The sequence below is a fragment of the Aspergillus mulundensis genome (genome assembly GCF_003369625.1).
Source record: "Aspergillus mulundensis strain DSM 5745 chromosome Unknown scaffold_11, whole genome shotgun sequence".
NCBI classification, from domain to species: Eukaryota; Fungi; Ascomycota; class Eurotiomycetes; order Eurotiales; family Aspergillaceae; genus Aspergillus; species Aspergillus mulundensis.
The window spans coordinates 279,711-301,689 of record NW_020797899.1 but is presented as its reverse complement, the minus strand read 5'-3'; the positions used below and the strand labels follow the sequence as shown (position 1 = coordinate 301,689).

Here is a 21,979-nt window from a genome sequence, read left to right as displayed (position 1 = left end):
TCACATCGCGCTCCGGTTTTTGGAACTCATTGCTGCTGTATTTAGGAAGGCTAGTTGGACCAAAACTTACTTCTTTCATTCTGTTCCACCAGGGTTACCTCTTTCTATCTTGGTATTTCCCGGCCTAATCCGCCGTCGGGTGACAACTTGATTATGGCCTCAGCTCGCAGCACACGATGGCAGCAAATACAAGACCTGATCATGATAGCAGGGACAGTGAGTTTATTACAGTGTCTGATGGTTCCTATTGACGATTTTCACAGTCAGCCACTGCATATTTCCTGGTCCGCCATCTCCTATCCCGCCTTGATTTCGACCCGGACAAGCAGAAGAAGGAGGAACAACAACGGAAATCGGCCGCGATCTTACGAAGGCTGGATGGAGACAAAGATGAGGCTACAGACGGAGCTGGAGAAAAGTCACGGAAAGGCGACCTTGTTCTCAACCAGTACGAACAAGCAATTGCGATGGACGTCGTGGCCCCGGAGGACATTCCCGTATCATTTAAAGATATAGGTGGGCTCGAAACGATCATCGACGAGCTGAAAGAGTCCGTGATATTTCCCTTGACGATGCCCCATCTTTACGCTTCTACATCTTCCCTTCTCACAGCGCCTTCTGGCGTCTTGTTATACGGCCCTCCCGGTTGTGGAAAGACCATGCTTGCGAAAGCGCTTGCCCACGAAAGTGGCGCCTCCTTCATCAATCTCCATATATCTACGTTGACAGAGAAGTGGTATGGCGACTCCAATAAGCTTGTGAACGCGGTCTTCTCGTTAGCCAGGAAACTACAACCTTCAATCGTTTTCATCGATGAAATAGACGCAGTGCTCGGTACCAGACGGAGTGGCGAGCATGAAGCGAGTGGTATGGTCAAAGCAGAGTTCATGACACATTGGGACGGATTAACCTCGGCAAACTCTAACGGCGAGTCGCAGCGGGTGGTCGTGTTGGGGGCCACGAATCGGCTGCAGGACATTGACGAGGCTATTCTCCGTCGTATGCCTAAGAAGTTCGCCGTAGATCTGCCACCGGCCGAGCAGCGTCTTCGAATTTTGAGCCTCGTACTAAAAGACACCAAGATTGACCGCCAAAACTTCGACCTACACTATCTGGTCAAAGTGATGGCGGGCATGTCCGGTAGCGATATTAAGGAAGCTTGCCGTGACGCCGCAATGGCGCCAGTCCGAGAACTTATTCGGCAGAAGACAGCACAGGGCGCCCAGATCAAATCCGTTGATCCAGGCGAGGTTCGTGGCCTACGGACCGAAGATTTCTTCACCAGCGCTGGCGGACTCCAACAAACGGTCGTCACGCCTGCCACACAACGCCAACAACTAGAATTCGGCTCTGAAAAGGAGTGGAGCACAGAAGATGAAGCGACCTCCGAGGGTGGCAAGCGGCCTTCTAAGTTCACTGAGCCCTGTGACTGATAAGATGGATTGTACCATCGTCAGTCTATGTGTGCTAACTGTATATATCTGTAAGGTTGTTCGTCCCAGCTTGGTTACGACATTTCCACGATCAACGATTTTTGTGACCTCTCATAATACCCCAACGGCAGGATATCCTATTTTATCCTGTATATGAGTCCATCATTATTCTCTAAGGACCAGCACGTTAGACTTGTGTATAGAGGGACTAGTTTGCTGTGACGATTCCAATCCAATGCATAACATATAATTCGGTGTGATGCATAGCGAGGGCTCCGCAATCCCCAATCCTGTGCGATATATTCTCTATAGACTCGAGCCGTAGAAGTATTATTGCAGGCTTTATGATCCATATTGGACATGTCCAATACCCAGGTGAACCCTTTGACGAGGATCATCTAGCAGGCATATTAGATACGGAAGTAGAGTGTAGCTGACCTGGCCCCGGGACGCTGAGAATAAGGCTGGAGCGGGCCATTGACGTAGCTTACTGTATCGTACCGGTGAGAGGCCGAGCTCATTAATGCAATCAATGAGCTTAGATCAAAGAGTGAATGTAAAGTTCATCAACCAACATTTGAGCATCATCGTCCAATTTCTGGATTGGTGTTGTCGGAATCTCCAGCCCTACTCCGTACCTCGACAACTGTTGGTTTGAAACGCCGTGCCCCCACTAGGTAAACGAGTCGTCATCCCCAGGAGTAGCTACTCCTGCCGCATCCCGCAACCTCCACTACTCCGGACTGCTTGCTCAACACTTCGACGCCCTCGAGGCTTTCCTTTATCGACTTGAAAGACTCGTGTCGACTCCCCTCTGATTTACAGTTTCCCTAGACACCACGGCCCGACTTCCACACGCACCAGTGGAACCCAAGGCCGATAAGGACACGTCCGACACGGATGGGAGGATACAGACACCGGAATGCTCTAGTATAGGGGCGACCGATGGCAAACCGTGCCCCGGCAGTCTCCGACGCAACAATATACACTTTCCCGATTGCCAACGGCACTGCCTTTCTCTTGAACGCCTCTCTCCAACCTCTCTCCAGGGATGAGTTCTCGAAGCGGCTCCGCCGATACCTTCACTCAACGATCTGCTTCTACTCTCCGACCCCGCCGATTGATCTCGTTAGATGATTTTAGAGACGATAATGGGGGACACCCTTCGTCCTCCGGTCTCTCTACGAGACCATCCTCAGATTCACCGGCGCTTCGCTCCCGTGGCGCGACACCCTCCCCTCGACCGTCGCGGACCGTTTCTCCCATCCCCATGGGCCACCCTTCGCGAGCTACACAACCTCGCAGCGGCTCCCGGACCGGGAATTCATTAGGTGGGTCTACGCCCAATGGAAAATACCAGGATCCGTTTGCTGAGTCGTCGCGGGCTGCTGTAGACTTCTTAGATGCATCATGGTCATCATTGCAAGGTCTAGCGTCATCGCTTTTAGGTAGTGATACTGCGCCGCCGACATCGAACGGAGCTCCGCGATCCCATGCCCGGAAACCGTCAAGACCCGATTATTTCACAAAGCCGCGAGCGCCGTCAGCTCCCACATGGGGCCCCTCGGGGCCAACAACGCCAGAAATCGGCACCGGGACTCAAGAAGAAAGACAAGCGATGGTACAGGCGAAGAAGATGGAAGCTTTACTACTGGCCGACACAGATCCGAGCTGGAGTCTCAATTCACGGCATAAGCGGCGCGATTCTAATGACCGAGCAGATCAGTCAGGAATGGATACGGACCAAGATGAAGAGGCGCTGGTGTACGTACATCAAGTCCAACCGACTGACACTATCACTGGCGTCACGATACGGTATGGATGTCAGGCGGCGGTCTTCAGGAAGGCCAACGGGTTCTGGCCCAGCGATAGCGTACAGGGTCGGAAAACAGTCCTCCTGCCGGTCGACTGCTGTTCAGTCAAAGGGCGGCCTGTACAAGCCAGGGAGAACATTGATATTTTGCATGAAACCCCCAGTCGTCCGTCTATAGAAGACCCAACCGGGAGTTCAATCGTGCCTGCGCCCTCGCCTAGAACATCCACTTTCTCAGAACAAACAAGTACTGAGCCGGAATCTGAAAGTGACCAGATGTGGAAACACGAGTCCTGGGTGCAGATTGATGGATTTCCTGAACCTGTGGAGATTGGCCGTGTTCCTCGGCGCGCGCTGGGCTTCTTTCCCCGCAGTCGACGGAAATCACTTGGTTATAGTGACGGCGAGCCTGTCCGAGGCCGGCTACAAACACCAACCATATCCGTTGCTTCTTCGCCTATTGATTCACTTTCTCCACCTAATGATAATTCGAATGACCGACTCCACATGGGCTCGCCAGCGCCCCATGGTCCTGGCAGTAAGACGAGGGGTAAGCATAGACGCCGACCAAGCGGGCTTGAGCTTTCAGGGACTGGTGTTGGTACTCTTGACCGCAGTGTCAATCTACCCGGGCCAGCGATGGATGGTCTCAGCAAGTTCTTCGCCCAACACATGCCGAACTTGGCACCAAAACAAGCTCCGCCAAACTTTGACAGTCTCAGCGGAAATTCAACGACCGCCGCCTCTAGCAATTCCACCAGTCTTGATAGCATAGGCGGTGCCGTCGAAGGTTGGGTTAGGAAGATGACTGCTCGAGCAAGAAGCAGCATCAACGATCTACAACAGGGGACTTCAAGCCCTCAGGACCATGGCTTAATAAACCCAGAACCCGGACGACGTGGGTTCGGCGATCTTATAGAACTTGACGATGGAGTGGAATCGCGGGATTCGTCCGGTCTCCTGGCCGGACCAAGTTGGAAACCGAGCCTCAACCGATCTGGCTCCAGTTATACCAACGGAGCAAACCTGAGGGGGCGATTCCCTAGCGCCTCGCCTAGTACGAGCAGGACTCGCACTGGGGTTAAGGACGATTAGAGATGATTACGTCCCATCATACATCATGCACGACGCCTTAATACATCGTTTGATACCTTGCCACCCGAGATATAAACCCGTTTCACCCTTGACGCATAGCACGGCGTAGCAGGACCTGCTTTGGCTTCATGCTTTGATATCAGGATATGTGCTTTCTCTGTTTCATATTGTGTACCTAGATGATGGGGTCCACCTTGATGGCCTCAACTCTCTATCTATCGTCTAGCATGATCTGGTAGCCGCCGGACGTGCCCATTGCTGAAGGCGTGTACGCTAGCTAGAATAATTCGTCTTGTTATGGCGGTCAAGCTATTCTGTGCCTGAAGAAATCGTCTTGCTAGTCTGCAGACAAGCCTGGGCATGTTGATCCGGATAAATTGGTGTCCGCAAACAACCAGTCAATCCGCTTCTCATCCCCAACTTCTTCCACCTATGATCTTCTTTCCCCCGCAAGGAATCCCCAGTTTCTTCCTCCATTTTGCGGAGCTCCCCATCAAGATGGAATTATCTAGCAGCCATAATCCGACTTTCTTTCCACCATTCTCCACCGGAAACCAGTCATTACTCTACATAATTCAGCCAAAATGCGGCAGCGCTTATTCCATAAGTACGCCCAGGTCGCCGCCAATTCCTCCTTGGCTCCTCAAGAAGCGAATAGAGGGCTATAAACATTGAGCATGCGGTTCTGTCACTCAACACTCCCCTGGCTGGTCCTCCTGGCTACCGAGAGCCTACTACCTCTCCAGAGCTCTGCATACCCCTTGAACTCTAGCTCCAATCCGATCGTGACCCTTTCCAATGGCTCCAAGAGCAGTACAACCTTGATAGGCCGATCACTCCCCGAGTTTGATCAGGAGCTGTTCCTCGGAATCAAGTATGCAGACAAGCCGGTCAGATTCACACCCTCGTCTTTGAAAACAGCATACGCTTCTAATGATAGCGATTCGGGGCCTGTTCGCCATTCTTCTGCCTCTGCACGGGGCAATGTGCTCTACAATGCCTCGCAGTACGGCTATGACTGTCCTGGATATGGGTCTGACACGACGACGCTCCTGGCAGCCGGTTTGATTGAGTTGAATGAGGATTGTTTGAATTTGAATGTCATTCGGCCGAGGAGGGATGAAGATGACGATTTGCTGCCAGTTTTGGTGTGGATATTTGGTGGTGGATGGCAGCAGGGTGCTACGGCTGATCCGAGGTATGTTATGCTTTGAGTACACTGAACCGTGGCCGGATGGACCGATATGGGGTGTCTGCTAACACACTCGGCAGATACAACATGACGTATATAACCCGGCAAGCGGCACTGAGCGGTAAGCCTATACTAGGCGTCTCAATCAACTATCGTCTTGCTGCGTTTGGGTTTCTGGACTCGGAGGAGGTTAGGGTACGTCTTGTCCCGTGTCACCTTGAGATATCGACTACTCAGATACTCATTGTTGCCTAGGCCTCTGGAAATAACAATCTAGGGCTTCTCGACCAACGGGTTGCCATGCGTTGGATCAAGAACAATATCGAGGCTTTTGGAGGCGATCCTGATAGAATAACGATTTGGGGCGAGTCAGCGTAAGACAAACTATACTTCCAATCCTTAAGCATTGACCCTGACCGAGAGCAGGGGCGCATATAGCGTAGGCGCGCACCTCGTCGCCAATGATGGTGACAACGAGGGTCTATTCAGAGCAGGTACTTATCGTCCCCTGAATACGGACCCTTGAGCACATGTTGATCAAAAACAGCAATTATGGAATCCGGCAATGCAGTCGGGCCTCCATGGAACGGCACAGACTGGCATCAGCCGATGTACGACCGGATCGTGGATGCAGCAGGGTACTTCCCATTCCCGTCCATGCTTTATTTAAGTAGACCTGCTAATGTACACCACAACAGATGCTCAAGCTCATCAGACACACTGCAATGCCTCCGAGAGGTCCCTTTTGACACCCTCTACGCAGTTGCATTTGAAAATCTAGAATGGTTTGCCGCAGTCGACGGCACATTTATTAAAGAATATCCGCAAATTAGTACGGTGAAAGGACGTATCGCGAATGTCCCTATCCTCCTCGGGTCGAATACAGACGAGGGAGTCAGTTTCGGGACCACGGGTGTTGACACGGACGAGGAATGTGTTGCGCAACTTATTTGTAGGCACCCCCTCCCATCTCCCACTTCCTTGCCCTGTAATAAGGGAAAGACTGACAACGCTGACTAGCATCGAAACGATGGGTCCTAACAACCGAGCAAGCAAGTGAATTGATAACATACTACCCAGACGACCCGATCGGATCTCCTTATGGCTGGGGCAACGTCACATGGCCTGAAAAGGGGCTGATGTATAAGCGGTACTCGTCCATGGCTGGCGATATAACAATGGCCGCGCCGCGTCGTCTCCTGGCGGAAACCATGTCGAAATATGAGAAGTCCGTGTATTCGTACCGCTGGGACGTTGCGGCTCTGAACCAGTCTAGTAACATCGGGGTGAATCATTTTGCAGAGGTGCGTTTGAGATTCGAAACCTATAATCCCCTCATGCTTTGGGGATGGACCGGCAAGACGTACGCTTATGCTGATAAAATTCACTAGATCCCCTTCGTCTTCGCAAACCCTGTCCAGGATATCACGCCGCTTGGAGATGATCCTGCGCGCCTTGAACTTGCGAATTTAGCTGCGCGTATGTGGGCATCATTCGTGACGGACCTAGATCCGAACGGACATGGTTGTACGTCTGCATGTTTTTCTTGTCTTTGGGAGTTACTAACCCTAGCCAGTATCCGATATCCCACAGTGGCCTGAGTACTCGGCCTCGAGCGACCCTTCAAACTTCGTCTTCCGTCTTCCCAGAGACGACAGCTACGTTGAGAAGGATGATTACCGGGTTGAGGGGATTGCATATCTCAATACGATTCCGCGGTAAACGGGAGGATGATGGATGTACAGCTGGGACAGTTCGTTGGTCTGTACCTGATACCCGTTCTATGGCAGCGTCATTACTCTGATGCACCATACCGTGCGTTAGGGACTTTGGTCAAGGTAACAAAGCTTTAGCATACACCAATAGACCGTAAAAACAGGCCAGTCCTTATACTCCAACAGAGCGGAAGAGCAACATATCTGCGTTGCCCTAGACTACAATGCATATATTCCCATGTCCATATGCAACGCGCTCCTGAAGACATGGTACAATTTAATATAGCACATGAAAATAAAGAAAGCCCAACTAGAGCCCGCACCGTAATGCCGATATCAGCTGTAGGGCTCAGCTTTGGTAGTAGCCTTTATAATCTTCTTAAGTTCCACCTCACTGCGGCACATACTGTCAGCATGGACATTCGTCTACTGTCTCCAAATAGCCCTTTCTCAGAGAAACTGAACGTACAATACAAGCCCTGAATCCGGGGGTATCAGGCCTGGGAATCCGCTCTGGCCGTAGCCATAGTCGCTATGTCAGTGTCAGTACTCTATAGAGAAACTAGTTGGTAGAGGTAGAGGAGAGGAAAAGCTGGAACAATCAGCATTCCCATACCTGGATATCGTCAAGATCGCTTTCTCTCCTTCTGTCATCTGCTGCACACCTTCGTCCCAGCCTGTTGCTCAGATAGAGTACCATTTCAGTCACTTCCTCCCTCTCTAACCATGATCTCGGGGCGCGATGTACTCGGTTCCATACCTGGTATCACTTTGCCCACCCCAATCTCCGTCTTCAAGGGCCCGCGGCCTTGTGATGTATCGAATCTAGTGCATCGTAAGATCAGCTAGTCGAATGGAACGGTTAATGGGATAATCTGCGCACTGCGTCCCCATGTAGAACTCCTTCTCCCCACGTTCTTCGTCATATAAGCATCCCCTATAGTCGATGATCACGGTATCGCCGGTTCTTGGGTGATCGCGCCCGTTACCTGGCTGCAGGAGGGTTTTTGATACGCCTCGCGGCGGGTTCATCTCTTTGCCGTTGTGCTGTGCTGAGAGGTGTATATACGACAAGATAGAAGTGGAGACTAAGAGGGAGGATGGGGGCAGGAGAAAGTGATAAGGGAAGTCTGTTGAAATTAATGAATGGACAAATTCTTAGAAGTGCCGGATAATTTCGGTGAGACTAGGGCTCCGGCGATGGTCTTCAGCAGGGTTTGTTAAATTGCATTCGTCTACGGAGTATGCCGAGGGCACGTAGTATGGCGCGATGGAGCAGAACCCGGGAGATAGGAACCTACACGCCTATACTCATTTAGGGAGGTAGTAGGCGAGTCTGGTACCCATGCAGATTATGCGGGCGGCAGTTGGCTTGAGGCGAGTGGTGCTAACGGAAGGATGCGATGCCGTGATCCTGCGGTGTGGTGGGATGTGGATCGGCAGCTTCCACGTTGTATCTTCAAAGCCACGGACTCGGATCTACAGGTAAGTGAGTCTACTGACGGTTCTTTGTTGAATAGTGGGAATGAATGCAAGGCTGGCGCGTGAGATCATGACATTGGCTGGTCATATGTGGAAGGTGCAGCGTCTGCACGAGACCAGGGCCGTGCCCGCAAGCTAGGTAGATAAGGCCATCCGGTGCTTAGCTCGCCTGCCAGAAGGCCATCTTCTTCATCTCCTCCACGGAGATTGATCTGACGACCGTCCCGGGAAATCTGCTGTCCACTGGGTTTTGAGTTTCGGCTTCGCTGCCGAGATCGAGATAATGCAGCATCGAAATGTCCGTCTTCGTCTCAATGAATTCCAGCACCCGAGCGTAATTCAGCCCAACCTGATCCAGACCGTGGCTATCATCGGAGAGACAGAACCGGCCGCCACGAGCCAAGAACTCCTGTCCATTCGATTAGAACTCGAACCTATGTTACGTGCATGCGCTGTAGTACAACGCATGACGGTATCGAGCAGATGCCGAAGCAAAAACAAACTCACCTGGCAAATCTCAGCCTTGGGATAAGGCTCGCTCATGCCCTTCCGCAGGGCTGCAGAGTTCAGCTCCAGAATGCCCCCATACCCAGCCACGTAGTCCAGGTTCCGAAGGATCCTCTCCCAAACACCGCGCCACTGCTGAAAGCTCCGCTCGGGATCGTCGCTCTTCAGCCGGATGAGATCAAAGTGCCCGACTACTACAGGCTTCAATTGCTGTAGCATATCCAGCTGCTCATCAAAGAAGGCCTCGAAGAGCTTCTCGTCCGTCCCGCCCGCTAGATCCCGTGCCTTTTCGTACATCTCCCGGTCGTAGTCGATGGGGACGGTCTTGGTGTGGTGGATCGAGCCCATGAAGAACTCGAACGGGAGCGCACGCATTGAGGTTTCAACCAGGGCCCGTGACTCTGGCCGGATCCAGTCGCATTCGAAGCCAATTACAATGCGGATCTGGTCTGCATATTTCTCTCGCAGCCGGGTTGCTTCGCGGAAATAGTTCGCTTCGTTGGCGATCATCCATGATCCCGTCTGGCTGGCTTCGATCTGTAAAGTTCATTACACACTTGTTAGACTGGGATGTGCTTAGTACTTTCGTTGTCTTTCCTCCGTCTCTACGCAGTATATTGCTTTTTCCTTCTCACCTATCAACGCAGAACGGGGACAATACCTCTTCTGGATAGTAGTCAAGTTCCCCACGGGGCATGTGCTCAGTCAAGCAGAAGACTTGGAACTTCTTAGCGATGGCTAATTGGATGACTTCCTCGAGGGAGTCCTTTGCGTGGCCCGGGCAGAACTGCCCTGAGTGGCTGTGGTGGGAGAATGGCATGGCGGCCTTGAGCTTACTCGGTAAACTCCGTCTGTATCTGCGGTTAGCTCACATTCAGTTGAAAACGGCCATGTCATGAGGATTGCGCGAAAGAGCGGTATCAGCAAGCAAATGCCTGACCAAGACTTACTTACTGTGCAAGGGTGGAGTAGGATAGAGCCGCTTGCGATAAGGAAATGGACGTTGATGGGGTGAAGGAGCGGTGAGATGAGTGGTAGGCACACTACTGTGTGATGGTCATTGGTTTTTGTTGTATTTGTTGAAGGTTGGTCAAGATATGAAGAAAATAGAGTTGATGCTGTTGCGGCAAATTTGCCCCGCAGGTCCCAACTTGTATAAACAGTCCGAGAAACAGAGTCATAGCACACATATTTGACTAGTATAAAAGAGTCCTGAGCTTTCGATTGCTAAGACTGAAAGCTACTCAACCTCTTGCACAAAGCCAGCGTATCCTTATAACTTATCCACCAAATCCATCCTCTCGTCCACTTACTATCACCCGAGTACCGTACCACCAAAAATACTCCGGAAACGGATGGGCATGTTTGGGTGTACACTTCATTGGAGTGCCAATCGTCTTAGCAACATCGACCTAGCAGTCACACAAGGCCATGAGCTAGCATAAAGCACTGTCAGAATAGCGCTTCCAGGTCGAAATCAATTCCACGGCGCAATGGTCCCGCGTAGTCTGGGCCGAGTCCGACACCGATCAAGCCTTTGAATCGCATGTTCAGCCTGCGGAATCGTGTCAAGCCGCGTCGTATAGGTATAGTCAATTCCATTCCCTTCCCGATATGAGCATCTCAACCCGCCGCAAGCACAGTCGCAACCACATACTCCCCATCATGCGAGATCGATAACCGCCCAATCCGCCCCCTTCCTCCATCCTCACTATCATCAAAAAGAACAATGTCCGGTCTCCCCTCGGCAGCACCATCAGATACTCTCACAACGACATCCTTCCACCCCACAGCCTTCGCACCGCCCCTCGCGGCCTTCCTGCCCGCTTCCTTCGCCGCGAACCGCCCAGCAAGCCACCGCGCCATTTCGGATGTAACTGTAGCTTTGGCCTCTATATCCTTGTTTCGCTGCCGAGTGGGCGAGCCAACTGGTGGGAGAGAGAATCGGGTGCGGAAGTCGCGCTCTTCCTGCTCGGAGAGGATGCGGCGCGTGAAGCGGGTGAGGTAGCCTCCTGGGCGGTTGATCAGGCGGGTTATTCGCGGGAGATGGACGATGTCGGTGCCGATGTTAAGGGCGAGGGGGAAGGGGAGGGGTGTTAGTTTCATGGTGGGTTGCGGAGGTGGAGGTGGCTTCGGAGGATGAAGCTAAAGTTAAGTTTCGATTTATCCATTTCTCGGAGAACGCGAGTGGGTGACTAATCGCGCAATTACCTCTACTCTTGGTGGGAGGAGATTATTGATCTCTGTGCAAGTATAACCTCGATATATGGCGTGTGGGTGATCTATACTTCACTAAGTATACAAAATACGGATACTATATCACAGCGCTACGGAGTGTCTCAGCCTCCGCAACTACGCCGACCAGGTCATAATCGCATAAGTAGGAAAGGAATATAAGCCTCTCAGTGTATACCTCTATATGTACATATCAGCGTAGCTCATTGACTCGGTGAAGCCGAGCTAGCGACCACAAGACAATCCTCCAATGGCTCTGACCCCGGTCTCGACAAAAGGTGTCTGTCGGCTCATCTTGTGGAGAGCACCATATTCGGGCCTCGAACATCGAGATCAGACCATTCTCCGCTCAATTAAGAGTTCCGAGAGAAGCTAGTGGTCCTTCTTCTTTTCGCCCTCTCCGTTCACTTGTTTCAGGAAGTCCCTAGGCGCCAGTCAGCCAATTGCTTTGTATTCGGTATTGTTCCTATTCAAGTCTGATGCCGGCACATGGTTCAAATCAAAGCTTTGTTGCATAGAGAAAGTCGTATAGAGCGCAGAGACATACTGAATGAAAGTCTCCTCGTCCTTGGAGGAAGCCTGGATCGGGGGAGCAGCGGGCTTCTGAGCAGCACCACCGCCACGGGTAGCCAGGAAGACACCGCCGAAGAGGGAGCTGAGAATACCGAGAGAGAGCTGTACAAATCAACATGTTAGCACTGGCCGTTCTAATCAGGTAGCTTGAATTCTCCGAATCCTGATGTAGACAGCGACAGGAGCCGAGCCCGGTGAGCCGGAGCGCCAGGGACGTACGTGGTGGGAGCCGATCTGGCGGCCAGCAATGTTGTAGTAGACGACCATCTTGATGATTGAGGAGGGATTGGTTCGCGAATGAACGGAGTAGGGCGGGGATGAAGCGGTTCGAGGAGCTGGTTCTGCGGGAGTCCAAACGGCGATGAAGTTGCCGGGTGACGGACTTACCGCATACGGTTAGGTTACGGCTTAGATAAGCTAAATTGTTACTCAGGCCTGAGTCAGCAGCTTGATGTGAGCTACCTAAGCGCACGTGATGTCCCGATAGTTTCCGCCGTTAAATGACGTCGGGAGAGGAGCTGGCTCAATATCGCCGGAATGGTCGGCCATGGTTTGCTATACTCAGGGGAGCTTTGATCAATACCGAATTGCTGAGAAAAGAGGAGAATACGACGATCGGCTGCAGAAGGCTTCCATCGGCGCACCAGCCTCGAGGCATCATCTCCCGTCGGCACCAGAGGAACAGGCTATACGAACCTCGGTGGAAGTACTCTCTTCCCTGGGACTCGGGTGCTCCGTATGGTCAGACGCAATGACGGTTGTCTAGGCTCGTAACAGAGTAGTCATGCGTTCCTGTCATTGCTGGAATATTAATATTTCCCTCGCCCCTGCCTCACCTTCTCCGCATTCCGCTGCCCATAACAGCACCTCACCTTGACGTTACACTATCCTCAACCCCTCACACTCTCACAAACCATGTTCTGGGGAAGCAAGAAAGAGGAGCCTTCCGAGGCTCCAGAGCCTGCGAAACGGAAGAAGCTCTCGCCTCAGCTCCAGAAGATCGTGGATTCGGACGACGACTTCTACTCAGCCATATACAGCCCTTAGTACGTTTGTCGCGTGTCGTCATCCCCCCACAGCTTCTTGAATAGCTACCATTTCACAATCGCGGCCCAAATCCCAACTCCTACCACCAATCCTCTAGCATCCCCCAAAGTTGTCTTGTTTCAATAGCTGTCATTTCTTCTAATACTGCTATTCGACCGCGGCCCGAATCCCAACTGCCAATCCTCCAGCAATGACTAACAGCTCCGACAGCGACGTCGACTCTAACGATACCCCGTACCGTTATGCTGCTTACGCAACCCGCTTGCGGACGCTCTTACTAGCATCACATCGGTATATTGCTTACACGAGTGATCTGGGAGAGTCCTTTAGACCAGTCGCACATCCCTACCTCGTGCGCTCTGCATACGGAATCTCCTGGGCATACATTCTCGGCGATGTCGCGCACGAAGGCTACAAAGGGTACCTAAGGAACAGGCGCGTCCTAGCGCCGCCATGTGAAGCATACAAAGACTCGACAGACCTGACGCATCAGCAAATCATGATGGGGATGGCTACTGGGAATGTCGCCGGCTCATTAAGTCCCGCAAACTGGGGAGAAGGTGAAAAGCAGAGCGAGTCGGATACGCTGACCCCCTGGCCGCAAACGAATATCCCACTTATTGAGGACTACCGGGTGGTCATGGCCAAGCGCGCCATCTTCCAGGGTATAGCGAGTATGGGGCTTCCAGCGCTTACGATTCATAGTGTGGTCAAGTACTCTGGGCGCGCATTGAAAGGGGCCCAGACAACGTTTCTTAGAACTTACGTTCCTATTGGGGTATGTACATTGCTCACTGGACTGGACATGGTCCATGTTGCCCCCAATACATTGGTCACTGGACATGGTCCAGGCTACCCCCCTTCACATCGGTCACTAAAGATGGTTCAAACTACCCCCGACATATCACTCACTAGACATGGTCTAAATAAGCTAACCGGCGCCAGCTTGGTCTCTCCGTCGTGCCGTTCCTGCCTTATGTCTTTGACCATCCCGTTGACCAAGCTGTCGACTGGACTTTCCGGACTGGACTGCGTATATATGGTGGTGAAGATGCCATCAAGCCATTACCACGCCACTCAAAGGCTGCACAGGCACCAACGGAGCACGAAGAGGATTCTACATCGCTCAGTCATTTCCATATCAAAGCCCCGGAGGTGGGGGACGCGACAAGTGCGAAAGTCAGCTGGGATGAATACAAAGACGAACGGCAACGAGCGAAGGAGAGGAGGAAGCGCGAGCGCGAGGAGCGCGGAGAATCTTCTGGGATCCTGGCTATGCTGGGATTTGGGTCGGTTTCGAAGCAGAGCGAGGGCAAGGGTAAAACGGAGTGAGTATCTTACTATGGGCCCCAAGGATGGTAAAAGGGGTAATTACCCTATAAAGGGCTGTGATTCAATCACTCGACTCGACATTACATCCCCTCTATATTTTCAGCGGAGTACGGATTTCCTCGCTACAATCAGCTCCGACCTTAGAGTGACTTGCTATTATGAAATTATCCATGATATATACTGCCTATCGCAATTGCCAATTGAACAAAATAGTTCCACATCCAGAAAGAATACCTAAGCCTTGACATAATACAGTTTGTGACCCCGGCCGCAGACACCAACGGTATATATCTTATCGGAGTGGGGCAGGATGTATCTACTCCAACGTCTCCAACTCAACCTTCATTCTTAAATCCTCAAACTTTTCTCGCTTTATCTGCTTATTTCTCTGAAGAGCTACAACGACGAATTGACATCGCCCAAAATGTTCAACAAGAAAATCCACATCCGTACCAACAACGCCCCGGCGCCATCGCCCTACCTCTCCCAAGCCACTGTAGTTGGGAACATAGTCTTTTGCAGCGGTCAGCTGGGTATCGACCCTAACACCGGGAAGATGGTTGAGGGAACTGTCAAAGATCGGACTGTATACTGCCCTTTCCTCTAAATCTGAACCAACCATGGTTGGTTGTTGTAACTGCATAAGGAAAGACTGCTGACGCGACTCACGGCAGCGTCAAATCATCAAGAACATGTCTGCAGTCCTCGAAGCAAGCGGCTCGAGCCTCGCCGACGTCGCGAAGGTGAACATCTTTCTGGCCGATATGAAGGATTTCAAGGATATGAATGAGGTTTATATGGAGGGCTTTCCGGAGCCGAGGCCTGTATGTTCTGTCCTTGTTCTCTTGCTGCTTCTGCCCTGGGTTGGGCTTGAGGGGATTACTTTCATGTGAATAACAGCTAACTTCATTAGGCGCGCACATGTGTATGCGTTAAGACATTACCGCAGAACTCGGATGTGGAGGTCGAGTGTACGGCCGTTGTGACCGGCACGGTCAAGTCGAAGCTTTGATGTGCTTTGTGATCTGTGATCGACCTAGGGTGCGCAGAATAGGTACGTTGCGGAAAGGGCCTCAAAGCTGGGAGTTAGACCCCGGCCGAAAAACGATGTCCGAAGTGTCTGCGTTTATCCATGAATGACCGAGTCCTATGTCTTTAGACTTTTGGTAATTCATCGACAAAACTGAGTACCCCAATCTCCGCAAGCCCGTCCAACGGCTGTAAAAGGCCGGAAATCATCGGGTAGACACTTAATTACCCGTAATCCCATCTGTGTAACTTCTCTCGGGCGTGATGATGTATGTTCGCGGGGTTAGCTCTGCCAGCTCAAATGTATGCGTGTATCACTATTCTGTATATGTGTCTCGCATGACAGGCTGTTGGGCAGCGAGGCGTTCTGTCGGAATAGCGATGCAACCAATAAAGGGAAATTGCTTGTGGCAACCTGGACAGGAATGGAGAAAGGTGCAGCAGAAAAAGCAAGCAACGCAACTCAGTTACTCGATAGTCTGCCGGTCGGAGCCTTTCGCAATATCCGGAATGGACGCCTGCAGTCTGCATGGGCATGAGTAGTATTTTGTTTTTATTCTGCGATGCGACCTGAACCTTGGAACAATCCAGCCGGAGAGCAATGAAGCCTGGACAGCACAATAATTGGCTGTGAGCGAACGGCATTAGTTCAGGAACAGGCTTAGCGTCGGGTACAGACAACAATAGACTCAATAGTCAATTGACAAGTACTCCAGGTCCCAGGGGAAACAACGTGAATTCGGCAATCGACTCCGAGTCAATGAGTCGTGATTTGCTATACAAGAACGTTGATCGTGCTTTTGAAATTGCTGATCCGCATCTTACTAATACTGAGCATTGACGGCGATCAACACAGTCTGGACTCTGGGTCAGGAGTTTGGAACTCAGAACTCAGGGATTGAAGCTTCCTGGAGGCTGGAGATCACGCCAACGTTGGACGAACAATTCCCATTGCAACGGACCTAAGCTTGCAAGGCTCAGGAGAGCCAAGGGGTTCATGCCGGTCGGAATCACGGGAACGCACCACTCAAAGATGTGGCTAGCCACAATGACACCCCATAATCCCACTCGCACGTCCTTTTCGTACCGAGTAGAGATCGCCCTGGAGGAATGCAAAGACATCATGTTCGCAGTCTTGCCGGGAGAGGTTTGTTTCAGCCTTAGGGGAAGGAATGTGATTAGCATTCTCGACTGCTTCAGCCATACACGTGGTGATCCAGAAGATCACTTGGGCCATGGTCTTAGCTGGCTCTTTGGCTTCAGATCTCGCTTCCCAAACTTGGAGTGCAGGGAATAAAATAATGCGAAGGATCATGCCAGCAAGTATTTAGGGTGCGATAGCCGAATAATGGGTTCGTTCTTCGGCAGATAATTTAGCAAGTATTCGTGGTGAGACGTTGCTAGTGCACGGAAAAGGGGCATCGAGCCTTGGGGCCCAGGCTGCTTGCGCGAAGTTTCCAGCGATAGTGACAAATGTCGCATTTTGGTCTTTCATACGGAGTGTTCCTTTCACATTTGAAATCTGAGGCACTCAAAGGTAAATGTGGATTAAGACTGAGATCGAGAAGCTGGACTCTGATGACGGAGATCGAGAATGGAGACTCAACAAGGCTTCGGGGCACGCACTGACCCCACACAAATCCAGGAACCGCGTGCGCTAAAAAACACGCCGGTGGTCTCGGCCTCGCTAGATGGAGTTGGCTCATTGTGATGTGCGTCCTGCAATTATCCCGATCGACGCCACTGGCCGTTGGTTGCGGTGTTGCTGCAAGCCCGCAAGGTCCGTCATCGTTGAAGTCGACCAGCGCCCAGCCAGAGCAAGAGGGGTAATGTTGACTTCGCTGCCACCAACCTTGGTGATCCTCTTAGAACTGGATCGCTGGTAGACTGCGTAGGTGGCGCCGTGCTGGAATACAGGCAGAGATATTCTGCCAACTCGGTGCTGATGGAACCAGACCATAGCCTCCAAATCTCTCGGACGGGCGTCGATCCAAATCAGCAGCGAGAATTGGCTGGGGACAACTGCCACGGGGATTTTGATCAGTGCCTCGTGCTCGGCTCGTACTATTGGCTCTAGTCTGGTGTCATTTTCCTAGCGTCTCTCGTCTCGATTCCTTACAGTAGACGCTCGACTTTGCAGCAGAGTACGCAAGAGACGCGATCATGTTGCACATCCGCTCTCTTCTCCGACTCAGATCGAGGAACGGGCGATGGCTGAAAGGGCAGTAAACCAAAAGGGTTATTCTTAGAACCAGAACAAAGCCTGTCGTGTACAACTAAAAGAAGAGACCGGCGTGACGGCGGCGTCGTCCTTTGAAATGCGTAACCCACTCCGGTCTGGTCTGAGGCTAGTCCGTTCTGGTCGTTTATTCATTAATGCCACGGCCCACCGCTGGCCCCTCCTTGCCCTCGCTGTTGTCCCCTTTCTCACTTCTCAACTTCTCACCTCCAGACTGCTCTCTTCTTCTTATCCCGTCTCTCTTTCGTATTTCGCCTGATGCTTTGCCGACGTTGGTGCTGTCGTTGACGTCGCCAGACTTTGGTATTACTCTCTACGTCAATGAACCGTTGGGACTGACAATTCATCGCCTACTCTTCTCTCCTTGCATCCTCCCACGGTCGCGCCCTCTCCTTTGGAAAAGGTACTAGACAGCCGCTTTGCACACCACCGCCGCCATCTTATTTTGACATTTCTCTGGCTTAGATATCGTCGCTCGCTCCTTACAGGACTCACACTCGTTTACCAACATACTTATTGTCCAAATATAATTAAAGGGGTTTCTGTTGCCTGACAACTGCCCCTGCCGCTCTTTCAACTGCACTTGTTTATCGTTCGACATCGCTCCACCGCGTGTTTCGCTGCCAGCCTTGTTTCGCCGCCAGCCTTGCTATCCCTTGCGGAGAAAAAGAAGGAAGTGAACAAAGGTCGTCTTTTGAAGAAACATCGTCCGAGACAACCGCTGCCAGCCTCCAGTCGTCAACGACCGCGTCCAATATCCAGCGCTCGAACTAGTATTGCATCCTTGACTTCGGCGCGAATTTCCTGAGCCCTTGCTCAGTCCACTCTTTTATACAACGCCGGCGTCCCTACGTTTCCCCCGCTCCTCTGCGTTCACCTGTCATCATGGTTTCTCAGACAGCTCTTATTGCGGCTGCATTGTCGCTTGCCGGGCTGGAGTTGGTTGCTGGGCAGCAACCCAATGCTCGTTACGAGCACAAGCTACTTAAGCGCCAATTATTCGGCTCTTCCGAGCACTCGAACGGCCTGGGGTGGTTGGAGACGCTCTTAAACCCAGACTCTCAGACTGGGACTGCCGCTAGCGCCACCACATCCAAGGACACCGACGCTACTACCACTTCATCCGCGGCCTCTGAGCCCGACGTCGTTATCGTGCCTATCACCCTCTCCGTCGATGAGAATGGCAAGACGCATACGATCACCGGCACCGCTCACACTGGTGCTGCGACCGGTGCGGCTTCGACTACTACCAAGGAGTCGACTGTAGCGGAAGTTACCGCTGCCACCACGACGGACTCGCAGCCTGCCGCAACTAGCACCGCGTCATCAACTACAACAGAAGGAGATGGTCTTGGCGGTCTTGTGGGAGGTCTTCTGGGCGGTTCAAGCAGTACCGACAGCACCTCTAGCACAACCGAGACCGGTAGCTCCCACGCCACTGCTGATTCGACAACTTCGGGGACTGAGACAACTGATTCGACAACAGGAGGTTCCACGACAACTGATTCCACGACATCGGATTCCAAGACATCGGATTCTACCACATCCAACTCGTCGCCTTCCACAACCAGCACATCAGATGGTCTGCTTGGACTTGGTTTGGGCCTGAGCTTAGGCGATGACTCTACGTCTTCCAGCTCGACGTCCTCCGGCACCTCGCCCTCGGCAACAACCACTACCTCTTCAGGCGGCTTGCTCGATAGCCTTCTGGGTAGTGCTGATTCCACCACTTCTGATTCAACTTCTTCCTCTTCAACAGACACCACCGCCGCGTCTCCTTCGGCAACCAGCACTAGCTCCTCAGGTGGATTGCTTAGTGGCCTATTGGGTGGGGATGATTCTACTTCTTCGGATTCGACCTCTTCCACTTCGACTGACACCACCGCCACGTCACCGTCAGCGACCAGCACGTCGGGTGGCTTGCTTGGTGGTCTTTTAGGAGGTGATGATTCTACATCCTCAGATTCGACCTCTTCCACTTCGACTGACACCACCGCCACATCGCCGTCGGCAACCAGCACGTCGGGTGGCTTGCTTGGTGGTCTTTTAGGAGGTGATGACTCTACTACTTCGGATTCAGCTTCTTCCACTTCAACTGATACCACAGCTGCGTCCCCTTCGGCAACTAGCACATCAGGTGGTTTGCTTGGTGGTCTCCTGGGAGGTGACTCCACTTCGTCTACCTTGACTTCCACCGGCACGTCGCCCTCGGCAACCAGCACCAGCACGTCGGATGGTTTGCTTGATGGCTTGTTGGGAGATGACTCAACATCAACCACCTCCACTGCCACCTCCCCTTCGGCAACCAGCACCAGCACGTCGGGTGGTTTGCTCAATGGCCTATTGGGAGATGACTCTACCTCTTCCACCACTGCCACTTCCCCTTCGGCAACCAGCACTAGCTCGTCTGAAGGCTTACTTGGTGGTCTCTTGGGCGGCGATTCTACTTCTTCCAGTCTAACTTCCGCCGCGTCCCCTTCAGCAACTAGCACTAGCACGTCGGGTGGTCTGCTTGGCGGCCTGCTAGGAGATGACTCTACTTCTTCCACTTCCACTGCAACCACTCCCTCAGCGACCAGCACCAGCTCGTCTGAAGGCTTACTTGGTGGCCTCTTAGGCGACGATTCTACTTCTTCCAGTCTGACTTCCGCCGCGTCCCCTTCAGCGACGGCCACTTCAACCGGATTGCTTGATGGTATCTTGGGCACTGACTCCACCAGCAGCACTTCGACTGCAGTCATCCCATCGTCAACCAGCACGTCCGGTGGATTGCTCGGTGGTATTCTGGGTACCGATTCTACAGCTTCAAGTGTCAACACACCTGTTCCCTCGCCCACTAGCACGTCCGGCGGGTTGCTTAGTGGCCTCCTAGGCACCGACACCACCAGCAGCACTTCAACTGCTGTCATTCCGTCGTCAACCAGCACTGGTGGCTTGCTTGATGGTCTTTTGGGTACCGATTCTTCGATCTCGACCCCCTTGCCAACGCCTAGCAGCACATCGGGGGGCTTGATTGGAGAGCTTCTGCCCACCATCTCTGTCAGCGTTCCAGAGTCGACTCCTACAGCTCTAGGCTCCACCGATGCCGTGCCCAGTTCCACACCCACTCTGCTTCCCCCTGACCTGACAACTTCCATCATCCCTACCTCCGGTAGCACGGCGACTTCGGTGCCAGTCATTCCCCAGGTCCCTACTTCTGGTATCTCAGCTACGCCAACCCCATCGGCAGGTGAATCGACTACTACCAGCTCTTCAATCCCGCCTGTGCAGCCCAATCCTACCACCACTAGCACAGAAGAGTCCACGGCGTCCATAACCACGATCAAGACTATCACTACCACCACCGTGGAACCATCCGCTGAACCCACTGACTGGGTGCCGACCAGCATTATCGTCGAGCCCAGTGCCACTGAGACCGAGACGTCTACCGAAGAGACCACGACTGTTGCGCCTACTCAGCTGCCGGGATCCATTTCTCCGGCTGGAGGTGCTCCAAATGCCCCCGAAGGGTCTACCTTGATCCAGCTGGGGTTCACTCGAGAGCTCCGGTACTCGTTCGTCGCGACACACTCGTTGTCTTCCTCGCAGATCTTCTTGTACATCCCTCAGGGTCTCGTCTACGCGCTGGAGGAAGCCAGTAGCGACATTACCATGTTCGCTATCTCGCCCTATGACAACGAAGCTACCACAGGATACATTGCTACTGTCGCCCAAGCCTACATTCCTACAGAGAAGGTGGACATCCTTAGGAAGCTGCTTCACAACCCTATCTCCAGACTCTACGAACAGCCGAATGACTCTGTCAAGACCCTCATGTCCATGATTGATCCTTCCATTCCACTTCTCGTGGGCGACTATGATGAGTCATCATACGGCAGCAGCTCTGGTTCAAATGGCGGCAGCAACAGTAGTGATAATGGTGACGGCTCTAACGACTCCTACGACGACTCCACTGCTGGCGCCAGCAGCAGCGGCTCTACCAAAGCCAGCTCAGTCGGTATTGGCGTTGGTGTCGTGGCCGGTGCCGCCGCCTATGGTGCTGGAATGTTCTGGGTAGCCCGCCGCTACCGTAAGAAGCGTCAACTGCACCGCCGCACAAGCTCCACTGCCGACCAGATGAGCGAGCGTGGCGGGTCCATCTTCACTGGTGGTGGTCGCATGTCTCGTGGCAGCGGCAGCCAGCGTACCCAGATGATCAGTGCACCTGTTATGGCCGAAAACTCGCTGGGATGGAACTAGGCGCTAAAAGCGATATATAAAGGAAATAAGTAAAGATCGCATGATCTT

General features: G+C 52.5%; 10 protein-coding genes across 10 annotated transcripts; 6 read left to right on the top strand and 4 right to left on the bottom strand.

Annotated features, from left to right (window-relative positions):
- Positions 1–153: 153 nt before the first annotated feature.
- Positions 154–1,433, top strand: DSM5745_09036 (protein-degrading AAA family ATPase MSP1; the record flags this gene model as incomplete). The annotated part of the gene is made up of 2 exons (XM_026751052.1): positions 154–216; positions 264–1,433. The coding sequence occupies 2 exons, from the start codon at positions 154–156 to the stop codon at positions 1,431–1,433; spliced, it is 1,233 nt and encodes a 410-aa protein (XP_026600138.1).
- A 1,051-nt stretch (positions 1,434–2,484) lies between these two features.
- On the top strand, positions 2,485–4,341 carry DSM5745_09035 (putative LysM domain protein; the record flags this gene model as incomplete). Its single annotated transcript, XM_026751051.1, has 1 exon — positions 2,485–4,341. One exon carries the CDS (start codon positions 2,485–2,487, stop codon positions 4,339–4,341), a length of 1,857 nt encoding a protein of 618 aa, XP_026600137.1.
- Positions 4,342–5,018: 677 nt separating this feature from the next.
- On the top strand, positions 5,019–7,255 carry DSM5745_09034 (putative triacylglycerol lipase (LipA); the record flags this gene model as incomplete). Its single annotated transcript, XM_026751050.1, has 9 exons — positions 5,019–5,539; positions 5,614–5,728; positions 5,789–5,907; positions 5,960–6,027; positions 6,081–6,171; positions 6,232–6,485; positions 6,554–6,837; positions 6,925–7,060; positions 7,110–7,255. 9 exons carry the CDS (start codon positions 5,019–5,021, stop codon positions 7,253–7,255), a joined length of 1,734 nt encoding a protein of 577 aa, XP_026600136.1.
- Positions 7,256–7,584: 329 nt separating this feature from the next.
- DSM5745_09033 (FKBP-type peptidyl-prolyl cis-trans isomerase) lies at positions 7,585–8,280 on the bottom strand (the record flags this gene model as incomplete). The annotated part of the gene is made up of 5 exons (XM_026751049.1): positions 7,585–7,642; positions 7,718–7,780; positions 7,865–7,925; positions 8,009–8,073; positions 8,132–8,280. 5 exons carry the CDS (start codon positions 8,278–8,280, stop codon positions 7,585–7,587), a joined length of 396 nt encoding a protein of 131 aa, XP_026600135.1.
- A 610-nt stretch (positions 8,281–8,890) lies between these two features.
- On the bottom strand, positions 8,891–10,057 carry DSM5745_09032 (histidinol-phosphatase; the record flags this gene model as incomplete). Its single annotated transcript, XM_026751048.1, has 3 exons — positions 8,891–9,139; positions 9,238–9,774; positions 9,899–10,057. The coding sequence occupies 3 exons, from the start codon at positions 10,055–10,057 to the stop codon at positions 8,891–8,893; spliced, it is 945 nt and encodes a 314-aa protein (XP_026600134.1).
- Positions 10,058–10,860: 803 nt separating this feature from the next.
- On the bottom strand, positions 10,861–11,343 carry DSM5745_09031 (holo-ACP synthase; the record flags this gene model as incomplete). Its single annotated transcript, XM_026751047.1, has 1 exon — positions 10,861–11,343. One exon carries the CDS (start codon positions 11,341–11,343, stop codon positions 10,861–10,863), a length of 483 nt encoding a protein of 160 aa, XP_026600133.1.
- Positions 11,344–11,844: 501 nt separating this feature from the next.
- Positions 11,845–12,312, bottom strand: DSM5745_09030 (ATP19 family protein; the record flags this gene model as incomplete). The annotated part of the gene is made up of 3 exons (XM_026751046.1): positions 11,845–11,896; positions 12,020–12,147; positions 12,265–12,312. 3 exons carry the CDS (start codon positions 12,310–12,312, stop codon positions 11,845–11,847), a joined length of 228 nt encoding a protein of 75 aa, XP_026600132.1.
- Positions 12,313–12,960: 648 nt separating this feature from the next.
- DSM5745_09029 (mitochondrial fission process 1 family protein) lies at positions 12,961–14,424 on the top strand (the record flags this gene model as incomplete). The annotated part of the gene is made up of 3 exons (XM_026751045.1): positions 12,961–13,091; positions 13,303–13,870; positions 14,038–14,424. The coding sequence occupies 3 exons, from the start codon at positions 12,961–12,963 to the stop codon at positions 14,422–14,424; spliced, it is 1,086 nt and encodes a 361-aa protein (XP_026600131.1).
- A 424-nt stretch (positions 14,425–14,848) lies between these two features.
- On the top strand, positions 14,849–15,436 carry DSM5745_09028 (uncharacterized protein; the record flags this gene model as incomplete). The annotated part of the gene is made up of 3 exons (XM_026751044.1): positions 14,849–15,010; positions 15,099–15,248; positions 15,338–15,436. The coding sequence occupies 3 exons, from the start codon at positions 14,849–14,851 to the stop codon at positions 15,434–15,436; spliced, it is 411 nt and encodes a 136-aa protein (XP_026600130.1).
- Positions 15,437–18,577: 3,141 nt separating this feature from the next.
- DSM5745_09027 (putative mucin family signaling protein Msb2) lies at positions 18,578–21,931 on the top strand (the record flags this gene model as incomplete). Its single annotated transcript, XM_026751043.1, has 1 exon — positions 18,578–21,931. One exon carries the CDS (start codon positions 18,578–18,580, stop codon positions 21,929–21,931), a length of 3,354 nt encoding a protein of 1,117 aa, XP_026600129.1.
- Between the last annotated feature and the right edge of the window lie 48 nt (positions 21,932–21,979).